The sequence below is a fragment of the Macaca nemestrina genome, chromosome 7 (genome assembly GCF_043159975.1).
Source record: "Macaca nemestrina isolate mMacNem1 chromosome 7, mMacNem.hap1, whole genome shotgun sequence".
NCBI classification, from domain to species: domain Eukaryota; kingdom Metazoa; phylum Chordata; class Mammalia; order Primates; family Cercopithecidae; genus Macaca; species Macaca nemestrina.
The window spans coordinates 27,016,000-27,043,201 of record NC_092131.1 but is presented as its reverse complement, the minus strand read 5'-3'; the positions used below and the strand labels follow the sequence as shown (position 1 = coordinate 27,043,201).

At 34.9% G+C, this 27,202-nt stretch overlaps 1 protein-coding gene across 14 annotated transcripts in view; it reads right to left on the bottom strand.

The window, feature by feature from the left end:
* The window catches only part of LOC105467643 (centrosomal protein 128), a 458,395-nt gene that overhangs the window by 364,685 nt on the left and 66,508 nt on the right, over positions 1-27,202 (bottom strand). For all 14 annotated transcript variants that reach the window (XM_071099786.1, XM_071099789.1, XM_071099780.1 and 11 more), the window contains one exon: positions 14,323-14,439. In XM_071099786.1, coding sequence (XP_070955887.1) covers positions 14,323-14,439 — 117 coding nt within the window. The remainder of the gene's footprint in view (positions 1-14,322; positions 14,440-27,202) is intronic.

Below are 27,202 nucleotides of genomic sequence, written 5' to 3'. Positions count from 1 at the left end.
TAAGGGGGCAAGGATGGAAATCAAGAAAAAGACTAAAAAGGCGACTGAAGAGCATGATGTGTCTCAGACCTGCATGTTTCAAGCTGTGTCAAATAGCATTCAAACGCCTTTGAAAACTAAATCTTATAATAGTCAATCGTTCTTCACCATCCATTTCCTTTTTATCAGCATGTTGACATTAATGGCTCTCTCACAGTCTTATAGAGAAGAGAGAACAGCGTTTATTTCATCCTTGCAAAGAAAAAAATTGTTATTTGTTACCACAAGTAACAAATACAAAGAAGAAAATAATTAGCATGATGTATGATGATAGGACGAAGAGCAATAGTTTGAATCAAAATGATAGTCAAAATTTATGTGTTTCAGCCATTGACTGGTAAAGTGCTTGACATGTAACAACAAGTAATGGGGCAGAATCACATTCATGAAGAATTTCCTAAAATAATGTAAAAACACAGTCTTAGCAAAAATGCCACCTCTCTCACCCAAACGTTTCCCAAGGGGCCATGTAGAGGTAATTATTTCCCCTCTGAGATATTCTATAGACTACACAAATGTGGAATAATGCCCTTACTGCATTACAATGACAGTTAATATCTCTATTTCCTCAACTAAACTAGGAGTCCCTAAAAGGTGAGACAGTATTTTAGGCATCTTTAAATCCCTAGTCCCCAGCACAGTACCTGAATGTATAGGTATTAGGTACATGATAGTATTGGCCAAATGAATATTTTACTGAATGAATAGTTACTATATAGTATGCAATATTTATTCATTCATTCCTTCAAGAAACACTTACTGGGCCCCTACTCTATACTAAGCACTGGTCTTGGTACTGGGGATACAGCAACGAGCAAAACAGGTAAGTCCCTACCTTCATAAAGCCTGCATTCTGGTCAAGGGACAGACGGTTGACAGATAACGAAAGTGTTAAGAAAACATACAACAGTGCAAGGGGCTCAGGAGTGAAGGAGTATTTTATCTATGATAGTCAATAAGGGCTTTCTGAAGTCGAGTTCTGAACATGAGGGTACAAACTGTACAATTGTTTCAGAGCTGAAAATTCTTAGCTGTGGGAACAGAAAGTGCAAATGTCCAGGAGGAGGAGGTACCTGGTATATCCATGGAAAAGCAAGACGGCCAGGATGGTTGGCCTACAGTTGGCAAGAAGAACAACGATAGAAAATTAGGGGCTAGGCGTGGTGGCTCACGCCTTTAATCCCAGCACTTTGAGAGGCCAAGGCGGGAGAAACACTTGAGGCCAGGAGTTTGAGACCAGCCTGGTCAACATGACGAAACTCCATTCTCTACTTAAAATACAAAAAAAAATTAGCTGGGTGTTGTGGTGCATGCCTGTATTTCCAACTACTCAGGAGGCTGAGGCAGAGAATCGCTTGAACCCAGGAGGCAGAGGCTGCAGTGAGCCAAGATTGTGCCACTGCACTCCAGCCTGGGAGACAGAAGGAGACTACATCTCAAAAAAAAAAAAAAAAAAAAAGGAGGAAAGAAAGAAAATTAGGGTGAGAGGAATTCAGAAACCAGATCAGAGGGGCTCTATTTCTATAAATAAACCACTGATTAGCCGGACATTGTGGCACATGCCTGTAATCCCAGATACTTGGGAGGCTGAGGCATAAGAATCACTTGAACCCGGGAGGTGGCGGCTGCAGTGAGCCAAGATCATGCCACTGCACTCTAGCCTGGGCAACAGAGTGAGACTGTCTCAAAAAAAAAGAAAAGAAACCATTGAAGGGTCTTGAAGAAAGATGTGACATTATCTGATTCTGTAAAAGATCACAAGGAGGTAAGAATGGAAGCAAGGAGGCTATGGCATTAGCCCGAGCAAGAGAGGAGATGTAGTGGTAGGAGATGAATAGTTTCCAATTTAAAAAAATATTTTTAAAATAGAGCTGACAAAATTTAATGATAGACTTGGTGTATAGAACAGGAGAAAAGGAAAGGCAAGGACATAAAGGAAACATATAAAGGTTTTAAAATATAAAACAAATTATTTTATCAAGATGGTTTTCTAAATGTTTAAGAAGAAATACATGAGCTACTTATTTCAATAAACCACACAAAAAGGGTAAGATTTTGTACCTTCCAAACAAGTTCACAGGTCAGGAGGAGAAAGAACTGGAAACTGGGAGCTCCAGAGACCCAAGTTCGCCCACACTTTGTGGCTTTGAATCACAGCATCACTGTAACTTGATTCCCCATCCAAGACTAACACTGGTGTGGAAAGCTTCAGGATATCATTCTCGCATAATAAACATAAAACTGTAACTTTTTCTCATAACCATACAAGATCCATTAAATGATGAGATAATAAGGTTATAGTTCTAAATACTATCCTAATACTTGACCACAGTATGGACAAACGTATATTAGAAATAACCTTAACAGTTACTCGTTTTTTGAGCAATAAATAATTAATACCACAACTTTAATATTTTGTAAAAAGGGATTTGGGGTACTTAATAGAAATACAAATTAACTAGAAATGCAATGAGTCATGAGAGCTATAAAAATGCAATGAGTCATGAGAGCTATAAAAAAAATGCTTTTCTAACAACTAAAGAAAAAAACAGGCAAAGGATATTCTATCTGTTGGATACACTATCTGACAGAACACCAATAGAAAACAAATACAATTGGGTGGGTGGACAACAGTGTACAAAAGGAAATCACCAGCAAAAACAAGAAAATAATAATTAGGAGAAAGAGGTTTAGGTCTATATAAGATGCATATTTAGAGAAAGCATCTTTTGGAAAATGCTGCATGCACAGCTTCGAAATATTAAAAGTGGAAAAGGGAATGGGAATATATGATTCCCGTGAAATAAATGCTCATATCAAATTATAACCTGTTTTACTAGATATAAATAGTTTTCTTCCATAGAGGGAAGGAGGGAAGGAGGAAGGAAGAAGGGAAAAACCTGTAACCCTGAAGAGGAAGCATGAAACTATAATACAAAGGCACAGAAACGACAGTTTTCACGATAAATACAGCAGGTGTCTTCACATAAAATACACAATGTGTCATACTTTTTAATAGTGGAGAGTAACACCGTTTCAAATTTAAATTTTTAATAACGGATAGTTAAATAACTAGATTTTTTTCATTTCTGAGGCTAGTGCCAAGTACACTTTCAGAAAGCCCTAAGAGTTGAGAGTATACACACTGTAAATAATTGTTTTTCAGTAAACTTGGCCAACTTTAATAAACACTGCCTACTACGTCACAATTAATGGTTCAATACTGACGACTAGTGGTCAAAACATGTAGTAATTCCCTATCAAGTATTCTATGACTTGTATCAATTTATTTAAAATATTTAATGCAAATTATGTGGAAACCTAAATTAAAAGAGCTTGCCCTTACAAGCATTCAGAAAAACACACACAAAAAAGGAATTGTATCTGCAAAGTCTTTTTAAAAATTCTTTCTGTCCATTATTTGCAGTGTCTCAAAACCAAAGTCAATCAGCATTTGCTGTCAACTTACAAAGGAAACAGTTCCATGAAGTGTCAGTTTATCCACGCTCACACAGCTACATTAACACTCTTCAGAAATCCATAATTAATATATCACAGAGGCCTACATGTACAGTGCATGTATCTGGGCATCTCCATTCTAAATTTCTTTTTCAAACTTTGTTAAACACAAAGATATCAAAAATCCAGCTGTCTTTATTAAGTTGTCAGTATGGTTTGAAAACCAGCAACCCACTGTACGAAAACGTTATTTTTATAGAGTTGAATTATGTTTAATTTAACTACGATTGAATTCCTGAAGAATGTTTGTGGAATTTTGATTATATCATTGTAACTACTATATAATTAAACTTCAAATAAGTTAAAATTGTTTAACTTTTACTTTCTGTCTTCAGGAATGAGAGCAGTAGAGTAGCACAAGGTATAAAACTCTTGGAGTGAAATTTATCAAGAATGTTATATGCAGCTGAACAATCATTTACATTTGGAAACATCAATTTCCTTAGCACCTGTTCAGTGAGCTCTGTGTGATAAACACTGTACTACATGTTGCAGAAACCAGGGTAAACGCGATGCACAAAGCCCCTCCAATGGAGTCTACATTCTTTGGCAAAGGCATATAATAGCACAAGTACACAAACAATAATTATAGTTTGTGTTAAATGCTATTTTTAAAAATAGAGTAATATGATACATGATAGTGAGCAATGGAGCTGAAGGGGCAATTTTAGAAGGGGAGGAGGAACAGGAAAGTTTTCCCTAAAGATGTGACAATTGAGCCTGAGGAATGAGAAGGGAGAAGTTATACCGAGTCAGAAGAAAAATGTTCCAGTAAGACACTGAAACAAACACAATGTAGCTGGAACATAGATATCTTAGACTAATAAGTACTGTATGTTTAAAATTTTAGAACAGCTATCAAAAGAACAGAAATATAATTTACAGCTCCAAAGCAAACAGAAAGTATCAAAATGAATATATAACATATTCCATTCCAAACAGAAATGGGAAAAAGAAACAAAAAGAGAAATTTTAAAAAATAATATGATAAAAACACTTTAAAATATTCCAATAATCACAGAAAGTATAAAATGACTAAAGTAACCATTAATTTATAAGATAAAGTTATTTTTAACTTAAGCAATAAGGTATTTTGTAAGAAACATGGAAAAATGGAAATACTAAGGAAAGATTAAAGGGGGAAAATGATATGCCATGAATAAGGTAATCTTAAGAATGTTAAAATCAAGAGGCACACCAGGTAATATTTTTTAAATAATTGACCAAGAAATAATTTAATTATACATGAGATACCACACGCACAAAACAGATAAAAGAAAACTGACACAAATCACAGGGAGAAACTGATAATCTTTATAATTATGAGAAGCTTTAGACTGATATATTTATTAAGAAAACAGAAGAACAGAACAACAAAATTCACAAATGATCTGTTAAATGTATATGTGTGTATGTATGCATGTACGACATGTACAAGCACATAAAATTCTGCATCCAAAACACAGAAAAATATTTGTTTCTTACTCTGGAGTACTTACAAAAAATTGATCATAGACTTAGGTCAAAATGGAAGTTTCAACAACTTTCAAAGGAGTTAAATTAAAAACAATAAAGAATTTAAAAATAAGCATACATACATTTCTGAAAATACCAAAAGACATTCCTAAATAAGTTTTGAATTATAGAGAAAATTGTAACAAATTATAAAAGATTTTGAAAAAAAACTACCATAAAAGTATAACAAAGCATATGTTAATTTGGTTAAATTTTCATTACTTATTTTAAAAAACAGAAAAATCAATCAAGCATTCAATTTTCAAGCCTAAAAAATAAAACAGAATAATCCTTTAGATGAAGAGAAAGAAAGAGTAATGGAGTTAAGAGCAGAAGTTAATGAAGCAATAAACAAAGCTGGTCAAAAAGAAAACTAATAAAATAATACTATTTCTAGCAAGACATTAAACATGAATTACCAAATTGTCTTAATAAACAGGCTATACAAGCCAATAAACATTAAAAAAATTAGGAATCTGCTGCATCAAAAAGATAACAGGCACAAAGTTTCAACAAACATTCAAGAAATAGACAATCCCTCTCTTACACAAAACTAAACCACAAAATAGGAGAAGAAGGTTTCCACCTAATTCATTTTATGAGACTAATGTCACCATGCTTCTAAAACCAAAAACGTCAGTGCAAGGAACACTGATCTCAATCATAAACACAAATATAAAAATCCTAAGAAAAAAATAGCAAATTAATTCAGCAATGTATTAAAAAACCAAAACATTATAATCAAATAAAGTTCTCAGGAATGCAAGGAGGGCTCAATATCTATTGATGGAATCAACCATATTTAAATCAATATATTTAAATATCCAAAGTTAAGTGCACAGCAAGAATATTTGAAAAATTTCACAACCCATTCATGATTTTTAAAATAAATAAATAAATAACAACAAACATCTCTTGGCAACCTAGGAATAGAAGGCAATGTTTTTAATGTGACAAAGGTTAGCACTAAAAAGTCAGGGCAAACACCACACAACAGCATTTAACACTTAAGAATCATATAAATATGGAAGTAACACAGAATTCTTGCTATCTTTGCTTCCATTCAATACTAGACTTCAGGTTCTAACCAGTGTATTAAGATTAAAAAAAAAAAAAGAGAAGAATTATAAAGAAAGAGACTAAATTGCCTTTAATTTCAAATGGTATGATTATCTATACACTAAGATAGTATGTCAGTAAAGCTATTAAGAAATTATAAGAATAAGGGCACTGAGCAAAATTGTTGGATACAAGAACCACATATAAAGCCAGTTGTACCCCTGTATACTATAAATAACCAATTAGAGATGCAATTTTTTAAAAAATCCCATTCCAAATAGAAAGAAAAGCCATAAGTACCTAAGAATAAGTCTAACAAAAGAGATCTAAGAAATTTATATAGACAGTTATAAAACATTATTGGAAAATATTAGAAAAGACCTTCTCTTTAAATTAGTCTGTACTTAATACAATCGTAATCAAAATGCCAGCATGATTTTTCATGGAATAGGTCAAGAGATTTTCATTATCATTTACCAAAAGATAATAAAACCTATAATCACTAAGAAAGAGTGATATTAGTATAGGGATTGACAAGCAAATCAATGGCAAAGCATGTAGAGACCAGACAGATATTGTAGGAAACTAGATATACAACAGATGTGGCATTTAAATTAGAGTGGAAATAACCAATTTTTATTCAAAAATGCTGCTGAAGCAATTGATGAGTCATATAAAAAGTGAATTAGATTCCTTCCTCTCTCCTATTAAAAAAAAAAAAATCTCCGGAGGAAAGAGAGAAATCCCAAATGATCCAATATTTTAAAATGAGCAAAAGTCATACATAGGCATTCTATGTAAGCACAAATGCAAACTGCCAAGAGATGTGTGAATAGACACTCAAATTCACTAGAGAAATGCAAATAAACACAAAAATGAGTTAACAATTTATACTCATCAGGTGGCAAAAACTTAAAGAGTTATAACCACTACTTCCGGTAAGAATGTGGGGGAAAGAGCTACACTCAATCATTGTTGGCAGAACAAGATGCAGTTTCAGAACCTCTGGAAAAACAAGATCTACCAATGGCAATAAAAGATTACATTGGAACCACGTCAGCTAGTTGGATGAATTTCCAGAAAGCGTTGGTGAAAAAAAGGAAAAAGCAAGAAGCGGAAATGTATACAAAATGTGATCTTATTTTCTAAAAACGAATACATGACCAAAAAGTGCCCATATATGCAAAGGTGTATATAGTCTATATACATCAGTCCAGGTAATTAACAACAAAAAGAAAAATATAAAGGGATACCTTCCAGGCCATCAACACTAGTTTCTTTCTTTAGGGGATAAAAGAAGTGGTTCATGATGAAAGGACAGAGTTGGAAGAGATGTAGGAAAAAATCAGCCATGTAAATAAATAAATAAGCCTGTATTGTAAGAGAATGTTTGAATATTTCACATGATCACATTTAGTTATATTAAAAAAAACCCAAATGTCCATCAGTGACAGATTGGATTAAGAAAATGTGGCACATATACACCATGGAATACTATGCAGCCATAAAAAAGGATGAGTTTGTGTCCTTTGTAGGGACATGGATGCAGCTGGAAACCATCATTCTTAGCAAACTATCACAAGAACAGAAAACCAAACACCGCATGTTCTCACTCATAGGTGGGAACTGAACAATGAGATCACTTGGACTCAGGAAGGGGAACATCACACACCGGGGCCCATCATGGGGAGGGGGGAGGGGGGAGGGATTGCATTGGGAGTTATACCTGATGTAAATGACGAGTTGATGGGTGCAGCACACCAACATGGCACAAGTATACATATGTAACAAACCTGCACGTTATGCACATGTACCCTACAACTTAAAGTATAATAATAATAAATAAATTTAAAAAAAAATGCTTTTATACTAAATATTTAATAATGAAATGTTAAAAGAACTACGTGACAAATAAACCTAGTTAAACATAGGACCAAAACAGTGTATTAATATGGTCACTACTTAATGTATTAAACAAATATTTAGTAAGTGTTATCTTCAAATACTAGAAATGCAAAGTGTTCAAAATAGGAAAAATAAAAAGAGACAACATATCAAGAATCAGTAACATAAATAATCGGGGACAAAACTCTCACATAATATGTATTACCAGAAACCGGACAGTGAGAGAAAAAAAAAAAAAATGCCATCTTTACAAAAGAAGAAAAATAGTCTGTGGCATTAGAGTTGGTTAAAAGAATAAAAAGTGTGGCTCAAAATAAGCCCCGATTTATACTACACACACAACTTTACCCCGTGAAGAATAAACACTGGAGTAGGAGTTTTAGGATTTTCACTTGCTACACGCATTTTCCAACGAAGTAGTACATGTGTGGTTGTCCTGTTGTGATAGTGCTTTCAGTCTCTTGGTGGTTTGAGGGCTCTGAGGCCTTGCCTGTGTTACTCTCTGCCTACCGAACCCCATGGGGCTCACACAGTCCTGCCCAAGGACTCAATTCTAGAGCTTATGTCCTAAGAATAAGAACAATAAAGTACATCCTCTGAGTTTTCCTCCTGCTTTCCAAAGGATTGTGTTTGACTTTTAAACTCTCATTTACTTATAAAATCTATTGGTCTTTCTCAAAGATTAGAGAGGCTGCTGGGATGATTAACGTGAGGGTGATTTTAATGGGCACTTAAAACATCTAACAATATCATAGGAAAGAAAAACTTAGGAATAACTGTATGCAAAATATGAATATGAATAACTCTATGCAAAAATGTAGGAGATGACTACAAAAAAAGGGGGCACTGGTTATGAAAACAAGAGGGAGGCAAAGTGAATGATCAAATGAAAGTTTTACAGTTGAACCCTGAAAAGGTAAATAAAGGTAAGTCCAAGATCTGCCAGTCTTGGAAAGGCCTCCCCGACTCCAAACAAAGTAGGGGAGTGTGGAAAGGAAGTGCAGGAAAAGGGGTAAATGAAGCCAGGTTAGAATATTTGCCTGACTAGATTCTCCCCTGCTGTGTGATACTCGAAATACCACAGAAGCCTCAAGGGAGACGCAAAAGCTATGAAGAACACATTAGAAAAATATCCTAGGTTTCATGGAAGCTTCTCCCTTAATGAGTCCAAACTAAAAACATTAATAAAGGGTACCTGAGCCTTTTCTTAGGTGGTATCTGTACTACTCAGTATCTCTGGGGTCACAATTACATTTCTGGACAAAAATGAATAGCTACTTCATCATTAGGTTTTTCAAAAAAAAAAAAAAAAAGTGAAGAAAAATGTTGGAAAAAAAGTATCGATTAATGTTTCTTCATATGGCCTTATTTTATGGATGAGCTTCACATAACCCGGTTGTCCCTCAGAACAGACTAAAAGCCACTAAGCTGAGCTCCTAACTTAAACACTTAATTTATCACTTCATCTTCACCATCGTCTTTTAAGATTCCATGCCCTTGCCTATCCCACAGACTTCCCCATGAGACATCCCTTAATTTTAAGGCATCTAGATCATATGTAGGCATAGAATATTGTTGATGCAGATAAGGGAGAAACTAGTGACTTAATATGCTATAAAATGCTCGGAAGAGGGCCAGGCATAGTGGCTCACACCTGTAATCCCAGCAGGTTGGGAGGCTGAGACAAGCGGATCACTTGAGTCCAGGAGTCTGAGATCAGTCTGGGCAACATGGCGAAACCTATCTTCACAAAAAATACAAAAATTAGCTGGGTGTAATAGTGTGCCCTGTAGTTCCAGCTGCTTGGGAAGCTGAGGTAGAAGGACGACTTGAGCCTGGGAGGTTGAGACTGAGTGGGCCATGATCACACCACTGCACTCCAGTCTGGGCAAGTGTGACCCTGACTCAAAAAAAATGCTCTGAAGAGTGTGCGTGTGTGTGTGTGTGTGTGTGTGTCCAGCATTTAACTCATGTTTTTCTTTTTCCTTTTTTTTTTTTTTTTTTTTTTTTTGAGACAGGGTCTCACTCTGTCACCCAGGCTGGAGTGCAGTGGTACAATTCCAGCTCCCTACAACCTCTGCCTCCCAAGTTAAAGTGATTCTCTTGCCTCAGACTCCCGGGTGGCTGGGATTACAGGTGTGCGCCACCACACTACTTTTTTTTTCTTTCTTTTCTTTTTTTTTTTTGTATTTTTAGTCGAGATGGGATTTCACCATGTTGGACAGGCTGGTCTCAAACTCCTGGCCTCAAGTGATCTGCCCACCTCGGCTTCCCGAAGTGCTGGAATTATAGGCGTGAGCCACCATGCCCAGACATGTTTTTCATTTTAAGTAATTCCACTCAAGATGAAGAAAAAACATTCAATGTATATGAAACAGCCAGTAAAAAATGAGTCGGGAATTTTCAGGATGCAAATCAGGAGTTTAAATTTTTATCTAGGATTTTATGTAAATATTGGACCTGCAAAAAAGTGGTTTTAGCTTGTGTTTACAGTCTAAATACCTCTTTCTCAACACTAGCACCCACCAAGCCTACCCCTACTCCACTAAACTAACCAATCAAAGCTAGGATACTATCAAGCACCTCATCAAAAGAGTTTATAGTGAGATAATTTACCTCAATGTTACATACTTGACTGTGTACATAGAAAAGGCTGATGGGTATAGGCTTAATAACACTTGAATTTAGGTCAGGCATGGTGACTCCCTCCTGTAATCCCAGCACTTTGAGAGGCCAAGGCAGGCAAATCACTTGAGGTCAGGAGTTTGAGACCAGCCTGGGCAATATGGTAAAACTCCGTCTCTACCCAAAATACAACAAAAAAAAATCAGCTTGTCATGGTGGCACCTGCCTGTAGTCTCAGCTACAAGGGAGGCTGAGGTGGCAGAATCTCTTGAACCCAGGAATTCAAGGCCGTAGTGAGCCGAGATCATGCCGTGGCACTCGTGGGCAATAGAGTGGCCCTGCCTCAAAAAAAAAAAAAAAAAAAAAAAACTTGAATTGATTTAGTAAAGTTCAAAGTATCATCTACAATTTTAAAAAGATAATATTAAAAGAATATTATTGTCACACAACTCATATAAAATACTCATCTCTCTTAAAGAAGAGACTTCTATGAGATACCAAACCAGGTTGTTTAAAATACAAGATATGAAGGTCCTTACTAAATAAAGAAAACCCTGCATTCATGTGACTTCAATAGCACATGAGTAGTTGAGGCTCAAAAAAGGAAGTGGATTCCTGGGCGTTCATGGCCCTTTTGTTCAAATCAGGATAAGAAACAGAAATGAGTGAACACTTCTTTAAAAACTCTAAAGAAAAGGAAAATGGCTTTCCCTTGATCAATTTCCAATGATTAACAACGTGCTTTTTCATTAAATGGGAAGAGGTAAAGCTCTGAGGACCTAAGGACCCATAAGATAACTAAAAAGCAGCAGGTTTTTGCCGAAATCACAGACCGCCTCCCTGTAATATACTATACCTTCAAATCTCTGCATCCTGTAATTTCAAATGAAAACTCTTAATGTCTTAAGTTTTAAATGTCATATTTTTCATCAACATTGGAAGATACATTTTAAGAAGGCAAAAGAGCACAGTGGCTAAAAGTTCAGGCCCACCTGCTCATCTATGGATTTAATTTCTCACCATAAACAGGAAAAAAAATGCATCGATTACTATTATCATATGGTATAGGAATTTCCATAAGTATTTTTAATAATCAAAAAGAAGGGAAAGTATTTCCTCTCGTTAAACATGACCTTTCCAGAACAGTCTAAGCCATTTAACATGGGAGCAGGAAAACACATCAGCTTAATCTTTCCTAGTTTCCACTACTGTTTATAATCTAAAACCACTTTGTAAAAATGTATAGGTCACTGCTTATATTAAAATGACAAAATATGAAATTAAACAGTTCTCATCAATAGTGATCTCCTATTGTATTGTCAGAGATGGAATTCCAAATCACAGCTGAAGCTTTTAGTCAAATTGACAATTACAATGCAAATACCCAGGCTCTGGTGTCTTAAGAAAAGGGGTGGGAATCAATCTTTCGCTCCCTCTTTCTTTGTAATTTTGTGCATTCTGCAAAGAGAGAAGAAAATAAGTACAGAAAATTTCTCTAATTTTCTCTTGCAGAAAAGAACAATTGTCTCTTTAGTACTATTCTTATGCTCACCAGATGTAATTTGCTTTGAGAACAAATGTATAAAAATCAAGGTTAAAAAAAAAAAAGCCTACCCACATGCTGTATCTAATTATTCAACAACATATCCTCTTCAAAGTAATTACCAACTTAAAAGGTTATGCCTTCTTTTGTGAAATGGAAGGAAATGGAATTTCAGAAAACAAAAGCAGATTTTTCTATCAGCTTACATTAAATTTCAGTGTTGCAATTTTTGTTCCTAATTTTCAATTAACAGTGAAAAAAAAAACTTTTAAAAAATCTGTCGATTAATAAAGGTTAATGATCTACAAGCACACACAAGTGTATTTTTAGAACTCTTAGAAAAATCATTTCATAAATGAAAATAATTTCCATTTGTTTTGAATCTTTTGGGTTTCTTGCTGTTTCTACTTTTTATATTTGATGTGTAGACCAAAGACACATTTAAAGGGAATTTCAACAAATCAATATTATAAATGATAGTCACAAAATATAACCAATATGATAAAATAAGAATCCATGAGTGCACATAATAAAAAGTTCTTTCTTAGAGTAGGATTCTATAAATGTAGAACGAATCATATTAAATCACTATCTGGCACTACTTATAGTAGTAATTGTTTCAGATGAGTCAATAATAGATGCTAAAATTAGTGAGCAAAAGTACAATAGAAACAGGATATGTTGAAGTCCCAAAGAGTTATCCTATAAAATAGATAATTTTAAGAGAACAATTGTAACTTTACAGTGGATAAACCCACCCAGTAGGCAACACGATAGCCAAGTGTTCAGTTTTCACCAGTAATGTAACAAACCAACATTCTATGACTCCTAAGATGACACTATGGGAAGGACATAACTCCAATTATCTAAGTTTCAAGCCAAAAGTCCATCACCTGAATCTAGTCATGAACAAACATCAAGAAACCCAAAATGAAAGCCATTCTACAAAATAGTTTACGCCCTGAGAAGTCATCACTCATGATGACTGAAAAACCGTTCCAGATTAAAGGAAACTAAAGAGACATGACAACTAAATGCCATGTGTGAACCTATATTTTATCCTGAATCAGGAAAGGACACTACTGTAGTAGCAAAATTTGAATAAAATGTATAGATTAAGCCATAGTATTTTATTGACTTCAATTTCCTAATTTTGATTGTTATACTGTAACTACAAAAGAAAACATACATATCAAATTATTTAGATGAAAAACAATTTATTTTTTAATCAGTTGACTTTAAGATTCACAGATAAGTATGTATATCATGTCTGCAAATTAAAAATGTTTCACAAAAAAATTACATATATGTGGATGTATCTAGAATAAATGATGAAACAAGTCTGGTAAAATATGAATAATAAGGGAATCTAGGTAAAGGTTGTATAGAAATTCTTTATTCTAAATTTTCAACTTTATCTATGTCTGAAATTTCACATTAAAAAGAGTACCTAAAGGGTAACTATTCTCCATTTTAAATTGGTTTGATAATAACCTAATTCAGGAGTTGTCAAACTTTTTCTATAAAGGGCCAACCTGCCAATACTTTAAACCTTGTGGGCCATATATTCTTGTGGGCTACAACTACTCAACTCTGCCACTGTGTCACAAAAGCACCAACAGACAATATATAAATGAATAGGAGTGGTTGTGCTCCAATAAAACTATTTACAGAAATAGACGATGGGCCAGATTGGACCTGTGAGCCATCGTTTAATGACCCCTGGTCTAGTCTATGCCCAGAAAAATTAATCAGAATAATTATACTTTCAGTTAACATTTTCTGAGCATATGACAGACAGTATGTTAAGAGCTTTACTGGCATTAATTCATTTATCCTTGCACTATTCTAATTAGGTCAATAGTATTATTATTTCCATTTTCCACAGACAAAACTAGCACCTAGATAAGTTAAGAAACTTGCCCAACTAACGTCACATGGACAGCAAGTATGAAACCAGGGAGGTCTGATTCTACACACTGAACTACAACCAATATGTGATATTAATACTTCTCAGATGGGTTGAATTATACTGTCACATGCAATAACCATTTTAACATGGCTAAATAAATATCCAAATTCAAGATTTACATTCCATGAAAGTGCTTTTCACAAACCTCCTGTAGCTGCAGGGACATGAGTCCCAGTTGATCCTGGCGTCTTTCCACCAGCTCCCTTTCTGTGCGCATCTCTCTCTCTAGTTCCTGAAGCCGCCGCTCCACCCGATCTGAAACCTTAATAAGAATTCAGAGAAACAGCAGCATTACAGAGCTAGCAAGCAAAACAGACTAAATTGAGAAGATAGTTTTATAGCAGATACACTACTGCTTGAAGCATTTAAGACTGTTTTGTTTGCAAAGCCCTGTCTAATGACACTAAAATGAAATAGCTGGCCAAAAAACTTATTGAAAGTTAGAAAAGAAAGTCATCATTGATCTCCAAATGATCTACATCTGGATCCCAATAACTGGCTCAAATTTTTTGAGGTATGAGATAATATTCAGTAGATCAGAGTTAAAAGCAATACACTAGAAAAGAGTGCCCTCTGGCGAGTTAGAATGAAAATACCAATTATGCTAAAAATTGCATTTGTTGGCCAATTAATGATAAATTGTTCGATCTAATTAGTTCTTTTCTACTTTTATTAGCCATGAGAATGACCTGCCTATGAAGGTACTGATGTTTATTTGTAGTGAATAATTAAGAGGGCTTTACATTAGCTTGTCAATCTTTTCTACTGTGATCTGCTAAAAATAAAACAAGCTATAAAAGATCAAAAACTAAAGTCAAACTGAAAATGTTTAATTGGGACTCTCTAAAACAAACATGAAAGAATTTTTCTCTCTGACACAAAATTTTCCTTACTAAAAGTTGCATAAATTCAAACACATCTCATGTATTTCATTATACAGCCCACTAAATAAAATTTACACTATTGACAATGTCTATATTTCGTACAGAAGGACAAGGAAGACATTTGTATTCGTATAAGAGAAGCAATAAACACAGCTCTGTTATAAGAAATCTTTTGTCACCAATTATTTATACGAGAAAGAATCAAGAAAAGTCCTGACAAGGAACCTTATTGGGGTCATGTAAATGTTCTAAACTGAATTAGGGAGGTGGCTGGATAACTCAGTAAATGTACAAAAGAAAAAAGTTATTAAATTGTACACTTAAAGCATTAATTTTATGGTGCATTATAGCTCAATCAAGTTTTTAAAAAATAAATAGATAAACATAAGTTTACTTAGGTGAGCAAAAGTTTAGTTTACTCTTGAACAACAGGGATTTTAACTGCAAAGATCTACTTATAAGTGGATTTTCTTCTGCCACTACCACTGCTGAGAGAGCAAGACCAATTCCTCCTCAGCCTGCTCAACTTGAAGGCAGAATACCTTTTTGATGATCAGCTTCTACCTAATGAATGACAAACATATTTTATCTTTCTTATAATTTTCTTAATAACTCTTTCCTTTAGCTTACTTTATTGTAAGAATACAATATACAATACATATACAAAATATGTGTTAATTGACTATGTTATTGTTAATGCTTCCTGTCAACAGTAGGCTATTAGTAGTTAAGTTCTGGGGGAGTTCAGATTTATACTGTATCCCCAGCCTCTGCCTTCAATAGCTTGCTATCTACTGAAGACTGACAATAAATGAGTAGTTAAAATTTCTCTGATTAAATTCAATGAGTTAAATGACTTCTATATTTCAGAAAAGAAGGCTGTTCTTACTAGAACCCTATCAAAATTAAAGCAGTCCAAGTAACCACATACTGAAATCAATATCCAAAAGTATTTAGACATCAGCAACTTTGCTACCATAGCTAATACATGTGATGATACAGAGTTACTATATTTGGAAGATTGTTTCTCAATTTTTTTTTTTTTTTTTTTGAGACAGTCTCACTCTGTCACCCAGGCTGGAGTGCAGTGGCGTGATCTCAGCTCACTGCAATCTCCGCTTCCCGAATTCAAGCAATTCTCCTGCCTCAGTCTCCCTAGTACCTGGGATTACAGGCACCTGCCAACACGCCTGGCTAATATTTGTATTTTTAGGAGACATGTTGTTTCCCCACATTGGCCAGGATGGTCTTGAATTCCTGACCTCAAGTGATCCACTGGCTTTGGCCTCCCAAAGAGCTGGGATTACAGGCGTAAGCCACCATGCCCGGCCTTTGATTCCTTCTAAGTAACAGTTTTATTGAAACATAATTTCATGTATTAATATACATATACATTGTGAAATAACTATAGTCAAGCTAATTAACATATCTATCACTTTACTTAGCTAACATTATTTTTGCCAATACTATAGTCACAATTCTGCACATTAGCTCTCTAGAACTTATTCATCCTACATAAGGAAAACTTTGTACTATATATCCCCATTTTCCTGACCCCTCCCAACTCTGCCCTTTCCCTAGCAACCACCATTCCATTCTCTGCTTCTATGAACTAGACTTTTTAGAGTCCACATTTAAGTGAAATAATGCAGTATTTTATTTTTGTAACTGCCTTACTTCATTTAGAATAATGTCCTTCAGGTTCATCCATTTATTGTTGCAAATGACAGAATTTCCTTCTTTTTAAAAATTGAACAATACTCCATTGGGTGTATATATGTGTGTATGTGTATTTCTTTATCTGTTCTTTGGTCAACAAATACTTATATTGTTTCCATATCTTGACTACTGTGAATAATGCTGCAATGAACATGGGGTATGCAGATGTCTCTTCAAGACACTGATTTCCTTTGGATATGTATCCAGAAGTGAGACTGCTGGATCATTTGGTAGTTTTATTCTTAATTTTGATATTAATGTTTCTCTTACACAACTTCTGACATAGGTCCCAATGATCCATGCTTCTTGGTATTCATGCACCTGTGTAATCCTCTACCCTTGAGTGTAGGCTAACCCTCTAATAAAGAGAACACTACAGAAGTGATGAGGTGTCACTTCTATTATTAGGCTGCAAAAAACTGACTTCCAATTTGCTAGCATCTTCTCTCTTGCCAGTCATCTTCTTGTCTGTTTGTTCTAATAAAGCAGGCTGCCACGTTATGAGATGTTCTACGGAGAGGCCACATGTCAAAGAAACAAAAGAAGCCTTTAAACAGGTCATGACAAACTGAAGTCTCAAGTCCAGTAACCTACAGGGAACTGAATCCTGACAATGACTTGTCATTGCAGTCAAGCCTTGAGAAGAATGCAGCCTGCAAGTGACCCAGAGCCAAAGGACCCAGCAAAGCCACACCTGTCTCTCAACCCACTGAAACTGCTAAATGAAATGTTCTTTTAAGCCAGTAAGTTAGGGGAAATATGTTACATTAAATGCTAACTGTACATACCCAGACGCCATGACCATCCTCTATGGACCCAGTATACAGGCCAGCCCCACAGATGCAGGCACCAGGCCTACCTCCAGGAACTCAGGTTCCAGGTGCATCTCAGTACTAGACTGGCCCCTGTAAGCACAGGCTCCAGGCCTTCCTCCATGGGCCCAGGTACCAGGCCCATCCCAGTACCAGGCAGACCCCAACAGACTTAGGCTCTAGTCTCACCATAGTGCCAGACCAGCTGCTATGGGCATAAGTTCCAAGCCTAGCCCTAAGAACCCACGCACTAGGGACACCCCTGCAGACCCAATCAAGTTGGCCCACACCAGTAGACCCTGGTGCCAGGCCAGCCCCAGAGGAGCCAAGATCCAGGCCCCCCAACAGATGATCCAAAGTCAGTGTCTGCCCCAGTGAATACAGGCTCTAGGCTCAAACTCATAAACTCAGACAACAGGCTAGCCTCTGGGACCCAGATACCAGCTCAGCCCACCTGCTGACCCAGTCACAAGGCCAGCTCCCAAAAAGACACCAGCAGCAAAGCTCATTAATGAACCCTGCCAGAGAGCCTACCAAAAATCTCCGCATAGACTCATTAAGTAAAGGGAATCCCCTGCCAAAGCCAGTCTGTAAAGTCTGGAAGAAGCGTCTGCTTCTTCAAATGCACAGAAACTAAGGCCATAAGGATCATAAATGATCAGGGAAACATGATCACTAAGAGAATAAAATAAAGCACCAGCAAACAATCCCAAAGAAATGGAGATCTTTAAACTGCCTAATAAAGAATACAAAACAATCATCTTAAATAAGTTCAGTGAGCTACAAGAGAATACAGTAGTCCCATTTTACTCATGCAGGATACACTGCACAATTCCCAGCAGATGCCTGAAACCAAGGATGGTATCAAACCCTATAGATACTATGCATAATTTTTCCCTTCACAATTTCACAGAGAGTAAATTTGTTCATATCACAGAAATTAAAAATCTCAGTGTACGTTTTTTTTCTTTCCTTATTAAGTTGAGACTTTCACATTTTCACTTAGAAGAAACACTTTATCCTTCTCTTTGGCATTGCCAAACTGTCAACATCACTACTCTGTACTTTGAAGCCATTATTTAGTAAAATGAGGGTTACTTGAACAAAAGCACTATCACGTTACTGAGACAGTGAACCTGATAACTGACATGACCGCTAAGCAACTAATGGGTGGGTTGCGTCTATGGCATGGATATACTGAATAAAGGGATGATTCATGTCCCAGGAGGGATGAAGTGAGACCACTGAAGATTTCATTACTCTACTCAGAATGGCATGCAATTTAAATCTTATGAATTGTTTATTAATGAAATTTTTCATTTACAATTTTTATATTGCAATTGACCACAGGAAGCTGAAATCATATAAAGCAAAACTGGGGGAAAGGACAAGCTTCTGTACAGACACCAAAATCAGAAAATTGTTGCATGAACAAAATTAGAAATTCAACAGAGATAGAAACCATCAAAAAGAACAAAATAAAAATTCTTAATCTAAACAACACAATGACTGAATTGAATAATTCCACAGCAATCTTGAAGCAAACTAGATCATGAGCTCAAAGACAAGTCATTTAAAATTGCCCACTCAGAGAAACAAAAAGAAGAAGAAAGAAAAAAAATTAAGAGAAACTATGGAATTTATGAGATACCATCAAGTAAAGAAATTTACTCATTATGAAAGTCCCAGAAGGAGGAAAAAAAGAGAAGGAGATGAGAGGAGTTTACTTAAAGAAATAATAGCAGAAAACTTCCTATATCTGGAAAAAGAACATCCAGATCCTTGAAGTTCAAATAACCACAAATAGATTAAATATAAAGAGATCTTACTGAAACACACAATAATCAAATTCTCAAAAGGAAAAAACAAAGAGAAAATGCCAAAAGCAGCATGAGAACAACAACTCATCACATACAAGGGAACCCTTATGAGACTATCAGTGAATTTCTCAGCAGAAACCAGGAGAAAACGAGATGATAAACTCAAAGTCCTGGCAGGAGGTGGGGGGAGGGGGGTGCTGCCATCCAAGAATATCATCACATTAACTTGCCTTACAAGAAATATAAAAAGCAGTTCTTCAAGACAAAATGAAAGAATGCTAATAACACAAAAGCATATGAAAGTATATAATTTCTTATATTCACTGTAAAAGTACTAATATATTCAAATTTAAAACACTCCAATACTTACAATGGTAGTGTTTCAGTTACTTTTAACTCTAGTTTAAAAGTCAAAAGACAAAAGTATTAAAAATAACTATAGCTACAATAATTTTAATGGATATACAATATTTAAAGAGGTAAACTGTGATATCAATAATGTAAAATGGGAGGGGAAGTTAAGTGTAGACTCTTTGTATGCAGTCCAAGTTAAGTTGTTATCAGCTTAAAATAGATTCTTACAAGATATTTTATGTAAATATCATGGTAACCACAAAGAAAAAACCTGTGCATATTTAAAAGACAGAGAAAGCAGCCAAAGCATATCACTATAGAAAATTATCAAATCACAAAGGAAGACAGAGAGAAAAAATGGAATGAAGAAACTATAAAACATTCAGAAAACAATTAAGAAAACAGCAGTAGCAAGTTCTTACCTATAAATAAATGCTTTAAATGTAAACAAATTCTCCTATCAAAAGACATAGAGTAGCTACATAGACTTTTTCTAATGACCCCACTGTATGCTGCCTAAAGAGACTCACAAATAGACTTTAGAGACACAAATAGACTGAAAAATGAAGGGATGGAAAAAGGTATTCTACACAAATGGAAACTAGAAGAAAACAGAGGTTGCTACACTTATATCAGAGAGAATACACTATAAGTCAAAAAATCTAAACAGAAACAAACAAGGTCATTAAATAATTATAAAGGAGTCAATTCATCAAGAGGATACAATAATTGTAAATGTATATGCACCTAATCAGAGCACCTAAATATTATAAAGCAAATCTTGATAGAGCTGAAGAAAAGATTAAACAGAAATACAATAGTAGTATTGTGGACAATGGACACACCATCCAGATGGAAAGGCTATAGAGAAACATTAGACTTGATCTACACTTTAAAACAAATGGACCTAACAAACATATACAGAACATTCCATCAAACAGCGGCAGAATACACATTCTTCTCAAACATACACAGACCATTCTCCAGGACAGACCATGTTAGGCCACAAAACAAGTCTTAACATATTTAAGAAAATAAGTATCTCTTTAGAGCGTACAGGTATAAAACTAGATATAAATGAACAGAAAAATTCACTAATAGGTGGAAATTAAACTACACAATTCTGAATAATCAATAGGTCAAATAAAAAATGTAAAAGAAAATGAAAAAATACCATGATACAAATACAAACAGAAATACAACACACCAAAATTTATGGGATGCAAAAAAGCAGCTCTAAGACGGAGTTTTATGGCAATAAACGCCTACATTTAGAAAAAGATCTCAAATGAATAACCTAACTATACCCCAAAAAACTAAAAAACAAAACAAAACTAAGCCACTGTCAGTAGAAGAAAGGAAGTCACAAAGATGGCAGCAAAAATAAATGAAATAGAGACTAGAAAAACAATAGAAAAGATCCATGAAACTAACAGTTTTTTGAGTTTTTTTTAACTTTTCTTTTAGGTTCAGGGGTACGTGTGCAGGTTTGTTATATAGGTAAATTTGTGTCTCAGAGGTTTGATGTACAGATTATTTCTTCACCCAGGTACTAAGTCTAGTACCCAGGAGTTATTTTTTTCTGCTCAATGTTAGTTTTTTGAAAAGATAAACAAAACTGACAAAATGCTAGCTAGACTAAATAAGGGGAAAAAAAGAGTCATGACTCAAGCAAATAAAATCAAAAGTAAAAGAAGAGACATCACAAATGATACCACAAAAATACAGTCTTGTAAGAAAATACTATGAACAATTTTATGCCAACAAATTGGATAACCTAGGAGAGATGGGTAAATTCCTAAAAACCTACAACTTACCAAGACTGAGTCACAAAGAAACAGAAAATAGAAACAGAAAATCCAAACAGACCAATAATGAGTAAGGTGATTGAATCAGTAATCAAAGACTTCCCAACAAAGAGAAGTCCAGAATCTGATTACTTCACTGGTAAAATCTATCAAACATGTAAAGAAGAACTAACGTCAATCCTTCTCAAGCTCTTCCAAAACACTGAAGATAAGAGACCATGTCCAACTTCATCCTATGAGGCCAGGAGTACCCTGACACCAAAGACACTACTAAAAAAGAAAATTACAAGCCAACATCCCTGATGAACAGATGTAAAAATCCTCTGCAAAATACTAGCAAGCCAAATTCAGTAGCACATTAAGAGAATCATTACCACCATGGTCACTTATAACTTATCCCCAGAATACAAAGCTGTAAATCAATAAGTATAATATACCGCATTAACAGAATAAAGAATAAAAATCATGTGGTCGTCTCAATAGAAGCAGAAAAAGCATTTAATATAATTCAACATCCTTTCATGATAAAAAGAGAAACTTCCAATAAATGAGACATAGAAAGAATTTATTTTAGCATAATAAAAGCCATATACAACAAGCCAACAGCTAACATAGTACTCAAAAGTAAAAACCTAAAAACATTTTCTCTAAGATCGGAAAAAGCCAAGGATGCCCACTATGAACACTTCCATTCAGCATAGTACTGAAGGTCCTGGCCAAAGCGAGTATGCAAGAAAAAGAAATAAAAGGCATCTAGATGAGGAAAGAATAAGTTAAATTGTCCCTGTTTTCAGATGACATTATCTTATATATAGAAAGCCCTAAAGAGGCCCCTAAAAAAACTGTTAGAAGTAATAAATTAAGTAAAGTTGCAGAAATCAAAATTCAGGATACAAGAATCAGCAGCATTTTTATATATAACAACTCAAAAAAAAAAAATCCTGTTCACTATAGCATCCAAAAAATACAAAGAAATAAATTTACCTAAGGAGATGAAAGATTCGTTCTCTGAAAATAATAAAATATTAAAGAAACAGGAAGTCAGCAATGTAAAATCTTGGGAAAAGAAAATAGCCAGTGGAAAAAAAAAATCAAGATATACAGAGAAAGCCACATAATGTAGGCACTATAGACCATGGTAAGGGATTTGGAATAAAAGAAACTCAGGGAGGATTTTTAAACCTGGAGGAATAATTAAACATAATGACAATTAAAAAAAATAATTTGCCTGCAGTGAGAAGCACAGATAAAAGCAGGTATGGGAGCAGAGGAACCAACTTCAATGGACGCCACTGCAGTAAACCCACTGAGAAGAGATGGTAGCTTGAAAAGTAGTATTAGAAGTCAATGTAATTGAGCAAGATTTCAGAAATTAAAGGGGCAGGATCTTGTAACGGATTGGAAGTATGGTGTAAAGAAATGGATCTAGGTGAATCCTTGGTGACCAGCTTAAGATGCTGGATGGAATGCGATGCCATTTCCTGAGACAGGGAAGACCAAAATAAGTAAAAACAGCCCTAAATGAAGGTTGTGGACCTTAACCTAAAGACATATATTTATAGCTTTTTGAGTGATGACATAACTCCTAATAAGAATTATTTTAAAGAAAGCGTATTTTAGTACTTATTTTTTCTTTCTCTGAGACCTAACGGAAAAATGTTAAAAATGTAATCCAATACTAAAAAATTCATATTTATCAGGATACCATTTTCAACTACGTTTAATACTAGAATACCAAAAATTCCTAAATCTCCATATTTGGTTATAAAAATAGCAGAATAACAAGAATAAAAATTAGAATGGCTTTTAAGATTAGTAGTTAATGAAAGGTCAAACAAAAGAAAAAGCATTCTGTTTAAAAGATTGTATTATCACTTTTCAATATGTTGATTCCTCAGATCTTTAACAATACCTGGTGCTTCAAAGTCCACTTAAAGAAATATGTTACATATTTATATATATAACTGCTGCTGTAATCTATGCAATAATCATGTTATTCTAAATGCAGTATTCACAGAATTCTTATAAATTCTATTAATGGTCAACCCTCTCAAAAACAGCTGGATCAATGTTTACATTTTTATTCTTTATAGTGACCCTACTACAGAAAACTAAAATAGAATTGACTTTTTCCTCCATAAGCAATCAAACAACATGCAGTCATATCACACTCAACTCAATAAAATCTAGACAACTAATAAACTGAAATTTCCCCCACGGAATAAGGCCTATGCAATATTGATTGCTTATGACCACAATTAAGTGTTAATAGAAAATATTTTCCATGACATCATACTATAAATGATAACTCTTCCCTTCCAGTGGGCAATTTGACATAAGCAAAAAATATTTATGATTCACAAAAGATTAACACATCAAATGTTGACATATATGACAGCAACCAAAACTTTTTGTCTCTCAAAGAAAAATATGTTCCACAAGCTTTCAAGATATATTTTAGTTACTGAGAAAATGCATGATAAACAACTGTAGCCTCAGAATAATACACAATAAATGTGATTAACAGTGCTTACCAGTAGAAAGTGAAATTGGAGAGAAATAGAGGCAGCCATTTATTTTCACTTTATATATGTACAACATTTAAGTTTGCCACAGTGAATGTGCATCATTTTGGTAATTTTATTTTAAATTTAAATCTGAAGCGGGGGAAACAGCTGCAGTCTCTGAGAAGCTTAACATTCAAATAATGAAACCATCTTCTCTGACAGCAGGTTATGAATTCACAAATACAACACAACACGTCAACCAGTTATAAAACATGAATGTTGACTTCAATTGGAAGAAGTGAGTCACAAAGTCTATATTAAGCCCTGGAAACAAACATCAGGCGGCCTTCGGAAGACCTTCTTAATTCCAACAATTGTTATTAAGTTTTGCTTTGGACATTTTTTTCTTAATCAGGACCATACACACCCACAAGAAATTTGAGATGCCCTTCATGCAATTATGAGACAATCTTACTTTGACAGCAAATTCCAGAAAGCACAAAACAAGGTGTAACATCACAACTGATGTAAGGAAGTGGCAATGAGCAATTCAACTGAGTGCACAATTATGTGGGCACAATTTTCTGGGTTGAGACAATACAAAAGGCTGTGTCCTCAGGAGCGGGGCAGAAGGGATAGTTGGGTAAACTAGCAAGTTTTATACAGCAATTACACCAATGAGCTGGGCACCAGGGAGGTGTGACAACCAGTTGCACTTTATGTGATGTAGAGTCATTCTTGATGCATGGCAATAAAGATACGAAACTTTGAGCTCTCTCTGAACTCAGCTAACTGCTAACTTTTTACTCAGTGGGTATATTTTAAACACAAAGTAAAACTGTAGAATGTATATAGATGATACTTACTAGTTTTATTTGCTATGTGAAAGAAATCCAAATAAAATGATAACTGTTTATTACAGGTTCTCTTGTCACATGGCGAAAGGTGAAACAATAAATGTAATGTGCACTATGCAAATTAGTACTATTAAACCCCAAATTGAAAACATCCCAACTATCTAACAGTTTCAAAAAACAGCATGACAGTAAAACTGGATATGACCATGGCTCACTCAGGTCTACAGGGACCTCAGTAGAATATTAAGGATATCCAAATTTAGATCAAAGCCCATTTACAAGTAATATAATAATTTGGCAGTGTCCCCACCCAAATCTCATCTTGAATTGTAACTACCACAATTCCCACGTCATGGGAGGAACCCAGTGGCAGGTGATTAAATTATGGGGGCGTGTCTTTCCTGCACTATCCTTGCGATATTTTTAATATCACAAATATTTTAAATAAAAAATTTTAAATAAGAATATTTTAAATAAATTTGTTTTAAAAATGGGAGTTTCCCTGCACAAGCTCTCTTTTTGCCTGCCGTCATCCATGTAAGATGTGGCTTGCTCCTCCTTGCCTTCCGTCATGATTGTGAGGCCTCCCCAGCCATGTGGAACTGTAAGTCCATTAAACCTCCTTCTTTTGTAAATTGCCCAGTCTTGGGTATGTCTTTATCAGCAGCATAAAACCAAACTAATACAACAAGCATGTTCATAAGATGTATATCTAGGTAGCAAGTGAAAGAAGCCTCATGCAACAGTTGAAAAACTTAGTAAAATCTTGTGCATTAAAACCATAGCCTGGGTGCAGTGGGGTGGCTCATGCCTATAATCCCAGCACTTTAGGAGGCTGAGGCAGGCTGATCATCTGAGGTCAGGCGTTCGAGACTAGCCTGGCCAACATCGTGAAACCCTGTCTCTATTAAAAATACAAAAATAAGCCAAATGTCATGGCACACACCTGTAATCCCAGTTACTGAGGAGGCTGAGGCAGGAGAATCACTTGAATCCAGGAGGTGGAGGCTGAGATCACACCACTGCACTCCAGCCTGAGTGACAGAGTGAGAATCTGTCAAAAAAAAAAAAAAAGAAAGAAGAAAGAGAGAGAGAGAGAGAGAGAGAGAGAGAGAGAGAGAGAGAAAGAAAGAAAGAAAGAAAGAAAGAAAGAAAGAAAGAAAGAAAGAAAGAAAGAGAAAGAGAGAGAGAAGGAAGGAAATAGCAAAGATAGTAATGACATAGGATATGTAAAAAAGATTAAAAGATTAAGGAGTTTCACTTCCAGAAATAACAGACTAGATAATTCAGATGAAGGTAACTAGAAAGTTAGAAAGAATATTTTAAATATAATTGTTGTTTAAAACACTGGGAAGTTAAAAAGTAATAAGGAAATATGAGAATAATACGCAGAAGAAAGAAACCCAGAGAGAATGGTCTATCCTTTGAAATCACTTTTTCCCCTGAAATATCAGCTCATTTCAGAAAAGGCAGCTGAGACACTGAGAAGCTGAACAGAGTTTTTACCAGATTCTTAAGGTTAAATGAGAAAAAGAGTTGAGTTGAGAGACTTGCAAGTAATGGGTCCCTGATTAATCACTCTCTTAGCCTTTGGACTGGAATCCTGAAGGGCTATACACACGCAGTAAGGGTGAATCAGAAATACTCAAGATCCAGTACCAAAGTTTATTAAGTATCTCAACAACAAATAATAAGATAATCCACGATTGCTACTGACCCTAGTCTATAACAAAAAGTAAATGTCTATATTCTCATACATAACAATGTCCTAGGCCTCAAATTATCTATTCAAATTTTGTTGGCAGAAAATAAAGTAGGTTTTCTGTCATCAAACAACAATAACTAGAGAATCAAAAGTAAATAGTAGGACAAAGCAATGTGATCAAAGTCCAAGAAAAGCAAGGGATAATAGACAATCGAAACAGACACATAGAAGATCTAGGTAATGAAGTCATGAGACACAGATAAACAGATTGATGATTTTGATAAACAATTACAAAGTTAAAAACAATCAGATGACAATTCTAGTAGTGAAACTTGCAATGATTTAAAATGAAAACAGTGAGTGGGTTTAATAGGCTTGCCTCAGCTGAAGAGAGATTAAGTTACTAAATAAAAAGTCAGAAGAAAATATTCAAAATAAAGAAAGAAGAAAGAATTAAAACTGACAGAAATGAGCATAAGAGAAAAAGGGGATAAAGTCAAAAGTTCAAGATTATATGTAATGTGAAGTCCTAAAAGAAGAGACAAAGAATAAAAGTAAT